This window comes from Nicotiana attenuata, unplaced genomic scaffold, assembly GCF_001879085.1.
Source record: "Nicotiana attenuata strain UT unplaced genomic scaffold, NIATTr2, whole genome shotgun sequence".
Taxonomy (NCBI): Eukaryota; Viridiplantae; Streptophyta; class Magnoliopsida; order Solanales; family Solanaceae; genus Nicotiana; species Nicotiana attenuata.
The window spans coordinates 81105-91158 of record NW_017674606.1 but is presented as its reverse complement, the minus strand read 5'-3'; the positions used below and the strand labels follow the sequence as shown (position 1 = coordinate 91158).

Here is a 10054-nt window from a genome sequence, read left to right as displayed (position 1 = left end):
ATTACCTCCTATAGTACATGCTGGAATCGCTACTCATGAAGGAATATAATACAGAATATAATAATGAAGAAGTGGAAAATAGTGGAAACTTGGTATCCAGAACAGTTTGCTGGAATTAAATAATTTAATATTTAGTGTCCTGTACAATTTACTGGAGTTTTATATTGTACAAACACTATATCCTGTAATTGTTACTAGAAATGAATATTGTTCATTTTTCTATCCTATATTCATCATATTTTTATTACCTCGTATATTATATGCTGGAATCACTACTCATGAAGGAATATAATCCAGTATATTATAATGGAAAAGTGGAAAATACTGGAAATTTTGTAATTAGAACAATTTACTGAAATTAAATAATTTATATTTCATTTCCTGTATATTATACTGGAGTTTTATATTGTAAAATCACTATATCCTGTAATTACTACTGGAATGAAATAATGCAGATTTTTTTATCCTGTACTCATCCAATTTTTATTACCTGCTATAGTACATGCTGGAATTGCTACTCATGTAGGAATATAATCTAGTATATTATAATGGAGAAGTGGAAAATAGTTGAAATTTGGTAATTAGAACAATTTGCTTGAATTAAATAATCTAATTTTTAGTTTCCTGTATAATTTGCTGGAGTGTTATATTGTATAACCACTATATCCTGTAATTACTACTGGAATCGAATAATGCAGATTTTTTTATCCTATATTCATCCAATTTTTATTACCTCCTATAGTACATGCTGGAATCGCTACTCATGAAGGAATATAATACAGAATATAATAATGAAGAAGTGGAAAATAGTGGAAACTTGGTATCCAAAACAATTTGCTGGAATTAAATAATTTAATATTTAGTGTCCTGTATAATTTACTGGAATTTTATATTATACAACCACTATATCCTGTAATTGTTACTGGAAATGAATATTGCTCATTTTTTTATCCTATATTCATCCAATTTTTATTACCTCATATATTATATGCTGGAATCGCTACTCATGAAGGAATATAATCCAGTATATTATAATGGAGAAGTGGAAAATACTGGAAATTTTGTAATTAGAACAATTTACTGAAATTAAATAATTTAATTTTTAGTTTCCTGTATAATTTGGTGGAGTGTTATATTGTAAAACCACTATATCCTGTAATTACTACTGGAATGAAATAATGCAGATTTTTTTATCCTATACTCATCCAATTTTTATTACCTGCTATAGTACATGCTGGAATCGCTACTCATGAAGGAATATAATCTAGTATATTATAATGGAGAAGTGAAAAATAATTTGGTGGAGTGTTATATTGTAAAACCACTATATCCTATAATTACTACTGGAATAGAATAATGCAGATTTTTTTATCCTATATTCATCCAATTTTTGTTTCCTGTATGTTACACTGGAGTAATATATTGTTAAAGCAGTAAACCCCGTATTTAATACTGGATATGAAAAATCACTAAAAAAAATGACTAATAATAAAGAACTCACCTAGTATAATATACTGGAGATAGAGCTTATACAAGGCACATGTTCCGTGAAATTTACTGGAATCAAACAAAATTTACTAGAGGATAACCACTAACATCAAGTATAATATACTGGACAAAATGAAAGTAAGTGGAATTACATAATTTAATATTTTGTTTCCTTTATAATACACTGGAGTTATATGTCGTAAAACCACTATGTTTTTACGACATAGTGGTTTTTTTGTAAGCAAATTAAGAAGCAAAAAAAAATACACAGTATTAATATTTTGAAAAACAAGAATATTGAATATATATATTATTCGGGATTATATCAACCAATGCAACTTTATTGTATATATTCAATCATTTTTTTTCCTATATTTTCTTGCATAAGGATGAACTACAGCAGAATTTGTGCAATTTGTTCTGGTATGCCCATATTTTTTGCAACGACTACATCTTGGTTCCTTCTTGAATTCTGTACCGGAAACATGTCGATTCTTCTGTCTTCTTCCTAGCAGTACTTTGGCATCTGGAGGCTTAGTGATTTCTAATTTAATAGTGTCTGGTATAACCCATGTTGTTGCATCACCTACAAAATTTACTTGCCCTTCATACGTTTTCAACCAAAAGTCCCTTGAAAAATAGGCTGAGCAAAAGGCCGATTTCTTTTGATGTATACTCTCAATTGCAGCAATTGCATGTTCACATGGCATCTCATCTAGCTGAAATTCAGAACAATCACATGTTCTTTTGTCTAGATCAACAATAAATTCCATACCACCTTCTTTGACATTGAATTTGAGTCTATCAGTGGGCAATACTCTAAATGTAAAAGCTGGTTGAATTTTTGCTTCCAATGTTGCTTCTGCCCAATTTGATATATCACGGAATATTCCTTCTGCAAGTGTCCTTCTTTCATAGAATCAGCTTTGCAATTTTTCTTGTATGAAATCCATCATTGTTAAAATTGGCAATTCTCTTGAACGTCTTAAAACATTATTCATTGACTCAACAATATTTGTTGTTAACATATCATATCTTCTTCTGGGACAATGTGAACGAGCCCACCTTCCTGGCGGTTCCTCCATCAAATAATTAAAAGTTTTCTTATCAACAACAGCTATTTGGGACATGAAGTCATCAAATTCTGATTGAAGGTATACTCTTGCAGCACTTTGAAAGAGATCACAGTGTTTCTCACTCTTCTTTGCTTCAGATTCTTTTCTAAATGATAGATGCAAATTCCATGGTAGCACTCAGGGAAAACCTTTGCAATTCCATTTGCAATAGCCTTGTGTTGATCTGACAAGAACATTAAATCATTACGAATCCCAATTGCTTTTCTTAATTCCCTGAAATACCATTCATATGATTCATTATTCTCTTTATCCACTACTCCAAAAGCTATAGGAAAAATCTGGTTATTTGCATCTTTGGTAACAGTCACTAATACAACACCTCTATATTTATTTTTTAAAAATGTTCCATCAACAGCAATCAGTGGTCTACAATATTTCCACCCAGAAATTAATGCCCCATACATAAAAAAACATGTAAACAAACCTGTAAAAAGAAAAGTAAATAAAATTCAGTTAACTTACACAGTATAATATACTGGAGATAAAGCTCATACAAGCCACACGTCCTGTAAAATTTACGGGCATCAAACAAAAATTAACTATTTTATAATATTCTTTGAGTATAACATACTGGAGTTCCATTAACATCCAGTATAATATACTAGACAAAATAAACTAAAAATACAAAATTTTAGGTTGAACAGAACTCACCCAGTATATTATACAGGACAGAAAGCTTATAAAATACAGATATCCTGTAAAATATACTGGATGACAACCACTAACATCCTGTATAATATACTGTACAAAATCAAATACAATAGATTGAAGAGAAGTCACCCAGTATAATTTACAGGAAAGAAAGCTTTTACAATACACACGTCCTGTAAAATATACCGGAAGACAAACACTAACTTCCTATTTAATATACTGGACAAAATGAAATAAAATTGAAATACATAACTTAAAATTTTGTTTTCTGTATATTAAACTGGAGTTATATACTGTTAAACCACTATGTCCCGTATTTAATAATGGACATAAAAAATCACTCAAAAAAAGTAATAAATAAAAAGAACTCATCCAGTATAATTTACAGGAAAGAAAGCTTATACAATACACACATCCTGTAAAATATACTGGACAACAACCACTAACATCCTGTATAATATACTGGACAAAATAAAATACAATAGATTGAACAGAACTCACCCAGTATAATTTACAGGAAAGAAAGCTTATCATAAATAAGAAATTTACCTGTTTTCTTCATCTCTCACAATATTTGTATATGATCCTGGATTTTTTTGTTCCATCATATACAAATATGATGGCAGCTGCTCATAATTCTGTTTAGTTGTTCCTCTTAACAAAGATAACCCCTTTTGAATAGCATGCCATGCTTTTCCATAACCAACATCAATTCCATGTGCTCTTTTCATCTCTAAAATGACAAACTTAGGTTTTACCTCAGTAGCTATGTCTCTTAAGTTGTCAATCACGTAATCTCTAATCACATTTGAAGTTGCTTGCCTTTGATCTGATTTTCGAATATCAACTGAGCACTCATGTGTTCTCTGAAATTTAACTATTTTAAAAAGTGTTGATTCCTTAATTCTTGAACCTCGAACAGTCCAAGTACACTTTTCATCAGTACATACCAAAGAGTATCTCGTGTTACTTGACCTGTTAACATAGAACTCAAAATGCTCCTTTATAGCTGCTAAGCAAAAACATCTAATCATGGCATTTTTATCTTGAAAAACAGAACCAAGTTTTACATCATCCAGTGATGCATTTTCCTTTAATATTATTGATGGAGATTCTTTTGCGTTTCCTTTTTCTTTCCTTTTTCTTCCTTCAATACTTTGTAGTGATTCAATGTGCTGATCTTCCACAGGAATTACAATTTCTTTTTCCATTGTAATATCATAAATTGGATTCTCCTGCTCTTCTTCAACTTGAGATATCAGCAATACTTGCTCTTCCGGACCATATGTGTTTCTGTGCAATAACTGTTGATTATCAATTTCCATTATTGCATTACCTTCTAGTTGTTGATCTGGTTTTTCTGATATTTCAACAACAAATTTCGAATCTTTATAGTATGGATCATTTTTTAAAAGAATCATACACATAATAAGATCTTCATCTTTTGTCACTTCTATTCCCTTAGAAGTACCTAGGTTGATATTAAGCCATACATTTGCTTGAAACTTTTTGTGTCAAGCTCTATAACTTCAAAAAAATTTTCTAAGGAATTCTTCAAATGAAGTCCCATCATTTATCAGGAGGAGTCTTCGTTTTATGATCCAAGTACTTGTAATCTGCTGTCCATTTGCCATCGAACGCAATAATCAAGAAATTTGTATGCATCCTGTATTTAATGAACCCAAATAATTAGATATCTAGAAATTATACTGTTTAAAAATATAATATTCATCCAGTATAATATACTGGAGAATAAGCTTACATACAGGTGATGTCCCGTAAAATATACTGGATTAAAACAAAACTCAATTATATTCTAGTCTTAGAACTTATCCAGTATAACATACTGGAGAAAAAGCTTAGACACAGGCGATGTCCCGTAAAATTATACAGGATTAAACAAAACTCAATTATAATCTAGTCTGGAAAACAGAATTCGTTCCAGTATAACATACTGGGAGAAAAAATATACACCAAGCAGGTGACGTACTTTAAAATTATTCTGGATTGAAATAAAACTCAACTATATTATAACATAATATCTACATTAACGAAACATACTTCAAGTGAATTACAATACATTTTTTTATGAGATTTCCAATATAATAAGCTGGAAAGGTCCAGTAAAATTATATTCTAGTCTAAATAGAAACTCAACTATATTCTACTCTAAATAGAACTCGTCCAGATATAACATACTGGAGAAAATTTTGAAACACAGGTGATTTCCTGTAAAATATACTGGATTGATATTAAAACTCAATTATATTCTAGTTTATGAGAACCTTACCAGTATAACAATACTGGAGAATAAGCTAACACACAGTAATGTCCCGTAAAATATACTGGATTCAAACAAAACTCAATTATATTCTAAGTCATTAGAACTTATCCAGTATAATATAAAATATTACACCAGGTGACGTCCCGTAAAATATTCTGGATTCAAACAAAATTCAATTATATTCTAGTCTTATAACTTATCCAGTATAACTTATTGGAGAATAAGCTCTTAACCAGAGTGATTGTCTCGTAAAATATACTGGATTCTTATCAAAACTCAATATATTCTAGTCTTAAAATTATCCAGTATAACATACGGAGAATAAGCTTACACACAGGAGATGTCCCGTGAAATATACTGGATTAAACAAAAACTCAATTATATTCTTGTCTTAGAACTTATTCAGTTTAACATACTGGAGATAAGCTTACACACAGGTGACGTCCCGTAAAATATTCCGGATTCAAACAAAACTCAATTATATTCTTAGTGTTAGAACTTATCCAGTATAACATATTGGAGGAAAAGCTACACACACGTGATGTCCCTAAAAAATATACTGCATTCAAACAAAACTCAATTATATATAACTATAATATCTACATTAACGAAACATACTTCAAAGTGAATTATAATGCTTGTTTTATGAGATTTCCAGTATAAATAAGCTGGAAAAGACTTCGCTTTAGATATTAATTTAGAAACGGTCTAACAAAATATATCTATGGCGCTATGTTTACATTGAGAAAATTAGACAATAACACAGATTAAGCATTAAAACAAATCAAAATTGGAAAAAAATTAAATTTTTTACTGATACTTTGAATTTTATGGTTTGAATTTCTTGATCGTAGAAGAAATTTAAATAATCAGACAAATTTTAGATAGAAACTTACTTCAATTTGCAGACGATTGACACGGAAATTTTTGCTAAAACTTCGATTTGCAGATTGACGCAGAACGATTTTGCTAACACTGTCGATTTGCAAATACGCGAAGATTTTGCTAATATTTCGATTTACAGATTGACGGCGAAAATTTTCCTAATAACTCGATTTGAAATTTTTAATGCCCGGAAGATTTTTGTTAAGTTTTGCTAAAAGAAGAATTTAAGGTGAAGTCGCGGTAATTAATAAAAAGCAGGGGGTATTTTAGTCAACAAAATGTTACCGCACTAAATTAGTGGCTAAATATCGTTGACCGGTGATTATGTGGACACATTTGATTGACCAGGCGAAAAATGGCCATTTTTGAATTTTGGCACCACCCAAAAATTGACGGTATTTGACCAAGCTTTTAGATGTAAAAAAGTGCTTTTGAGGAGAAACAGAAAAAAATAGCTATATTCTCAAAAGCATTTTTGAGAAAATACACTTAGAAACAGTTCTTCAAAAGCTTGGCCCAAAACACTAAGGCCCGTTCGGATGGCTTATTTTAAGTGCTTTTAAGCCATTTTATAGGGTTTGAATAAAAGTAAAAAAGTTGCTTTTAAGCAACTTATTTTTCAAGCTAACTGACAAAAATAAGTCAAAAACCAAAAGCTAGAATTCCTACTTAAGGGTTTTGGCTTAAAAAATCACTTACACAAGCCCATCCAAACGGGCTCTAATTTACACTCAAAAGTGCTTTTCAAAAAATTAATTAGTCGAACACAAACTGCTTTTCACCAAAAATAGGTTTTTGAAAAGTACTTTTGAGAAAAGCACTTCTCGAAAATAAGCTGATTTTAAAAGCTTGGCGTCCAACAGGCTATAATACTGCTCACAGAAGCTTTTCAAATGTAATTAGGCAAACACAAACTGTTTATCATCAAAAGTACTTTTTGAAAATTATTTTAGAGAAAAAATACTTCTCAAAATAAGTTGATTTTAGAAGCTTGGCCAAACATGTTACAAAGTTGATGTTTATTTTACATTATTCAAGTATGTATGACAACATCAATAGTGCAGATGATGTCCAGTTGCTACAAGGTGTTTTGGCAATAATGCCGTTACGGATCATCATGAAGAAAAGCATTATATATACTATCCTTGTCAACTTTTAATGCCCCCAATTTTTGCTACTTTTTCACTCGGCACTTCCCACACCAGAAGACCCCATTATTGTATACTCACAAACAACGTTTTGACAAATATACTATATATATATATATATATATATATCATGTACCATTATTGTTTTGTTTTGTTTCATTTGCTTATATAGACTTCATTAATTAGTTGCTTTCTCTTTCTCATGTCGAACACTCAACCACGTGAACCCCCTACTCAATAATGTTGGTTTCCTTCCCCTCTCTTCCCCTTCACAAAATCACTATCATCTTTAGGTATTGGTAGACTCTCTTATCGAAGGGAACTCCGAGCAACCGGTAAAGTTGTTTCCATTTAACCTATAGGTTACTAATGTTTGCATTAAGGTAGGCTGACTACATCACACCCTTTAGGGGTACGGCCCTTCCCCTTGACCTGCATGAACACATTGATGCCCTTGATGCACCGGGCTGCCGTTCGGGAAGGGCGGCTTTTGGAGCTAGGTAAAAGTTGTCGTATATACCAACTAGGTCAGAGTATTTGGGGAGCGTGTGAATAGTCACTCTGCTTGCATTAAGGTAAGGACTTTACATCACACCCTTGGGGTTACGTCCTTAGGAGCGAGGGGCTGAGATAGGACTTGGTGGGTTCGGCCGAACCCAATTATCTTTTGATCTAAATTCATTTGTCTTAATAAAATTCATTGAATATGTAAAATTGTTAATTAGACTCCGTTACATAACGAACATAAGATTTTAAACCCACAAGCTTCAAGTCTCGGCTCCGCCTCTGACGGTCCTTCCCCCGACCTTGCGTGTGACATACACGACATGCCTTGTGCACCCGGCTGACCCTTTTAGAAACTTCTCCAGGGACACCCATCAACCATCAAACCGGTCTAAATTGTGCAAATCATATCTTGCTTGGATTATGACTCATATTAATCTATTCGGAAATATCCAACAATTATGGGTCCCATATGTACCAGGTTCAAAGCTATCGGATTCTACAAATTGTCTTCAAAAGTGACACAAAATCTAACATTCTTTGAGTAAGGTTGTCCATCATATTGGTACCTAGCTATTCTAATTACGTTTTGTATTCCACGGGGCATTTTCACGTGTTATTAGTGTACTAAGTAGGCGTCCAAATGAGGTTGATTGGGTTGAATATAGGAGTGGACATAACATGTCCTTTGTTTCCTTCAAGTTACCCACTTACCACTAACAATGGATTCTTGTTTCTACATTATGTTGAATTTGTCTTGTAATAAAATGAGACATACATAAAACAGATGTACCGAACTTTCTGACCAAAGAATTAAATCACAATCCCTATTGTGTCAATCTTTTGACCATATTTATGGGGTAAATAATGAAACATATAGGCACTAGGTCCCACAAAGATATTAATTGTCGGGCAGACCGATGGACGAAGGACGTTGTTTACACAGGGTTCAGAAAGGGACGTTATTCTAAGAGAGTATGATGTACGCAACGCAGCCTACCATAATGCAAGCTTTTGATGGCTCAACCACGACGTTCGACGCTGACCTATCAGGGTTGAATTTATCTACTGGGGCACCGCGATGGACGAAGAATCCCGTGTTTACCCGCAAGGTTTTAGGAAATCGACCGCAACACCCAAAGAGTATGAGGTTTAGCACATATTTCCTTAAATGAAGCTTCGTTCTGATTCCCATGGCTCAACTGATGATATCAGTTGAAGCTAACTATGATTTAGGAGTGAGGTGAACAAGAGTGAAGTTGGTAGAGAATTTTTTATAATTATAATTATGACATATTTATACTATTACTATACTAAAAACAGATGAACAGAAATTAGCATCCAAAAATAATAAGGGTTTCACAAAGTGTAACCTTCTTTCTAGTTGGTATTTTCTATTATAGCCATAATTTTCAGGGTTTTCTCAATCTTGTTTCATCCTTAGGACGCATGAGAGAAGTTGAGACTGTTGCCCACATATTCACAGGCTTCCCATGTGTAATCTTTGGTAGTTGATTCCATACGTGCAAAAATTTCCGATCGGGCGTAGTTTATGTCAACAGATTGAGAAATGAGAACCTTGTTTTACTTTCCCGTCATCTATCACCCGCGATTACATGTGAATTTATCTGATGTAATAGCTATGTGCGACCACATAGTCGTCTTTTTCCTGCACAACGCGAAAAAAGATATCAAAGAAGCTTACTAATAGATCAATTTCGTCAGGACTCGCACGAGAGCTACTTGTTGCTTCTCCACGTAAGTCATTAGCTTCTGCTTTGCTTAGGAAAAAGCACCGAGCCGATGGCAAGTTCTTTGCTTTTGTCCACGAGACAAATGGATACTCCCTTTCATCCGAAGCGCAATCTGTTTTGTTAGCCACTCAGGCACATTGCAGATACAACTTGTTGTACCAGAAAACATGAATTTTACATCCGCGTCTGCAGGATCTCTCTCTC

At 32.7% G+C, this 10054-nt stretch overlaps 1 protein-coding gene across 1 annotated transcript; it reads right to left on the bottom strand.

Annotated features, from left to right (window-relative positions):
* Positions 1-1841: 1841 nt before the first annotated feature.
* LOC109218991 lies at positions 1842-4600 on the bottom strand. Its single transcript, XM_019383391.1, has 5 exons — positions 3825-4600; positions 3313-3365; positions 2799-3048; positions 2554-2709; positions 1842-2394 (listed from the first exon to the last, which is right to left on the bottom strand). Exons 1-5 carry the CDS (start codon positions 4598-4600, stop codon positions 1842-1844), a joined length of 1788 nt encoding a protein of 595 aa, XP_019238936.1.
* Positions 4601-10054: the final 5454 nt, after the last annotated feature.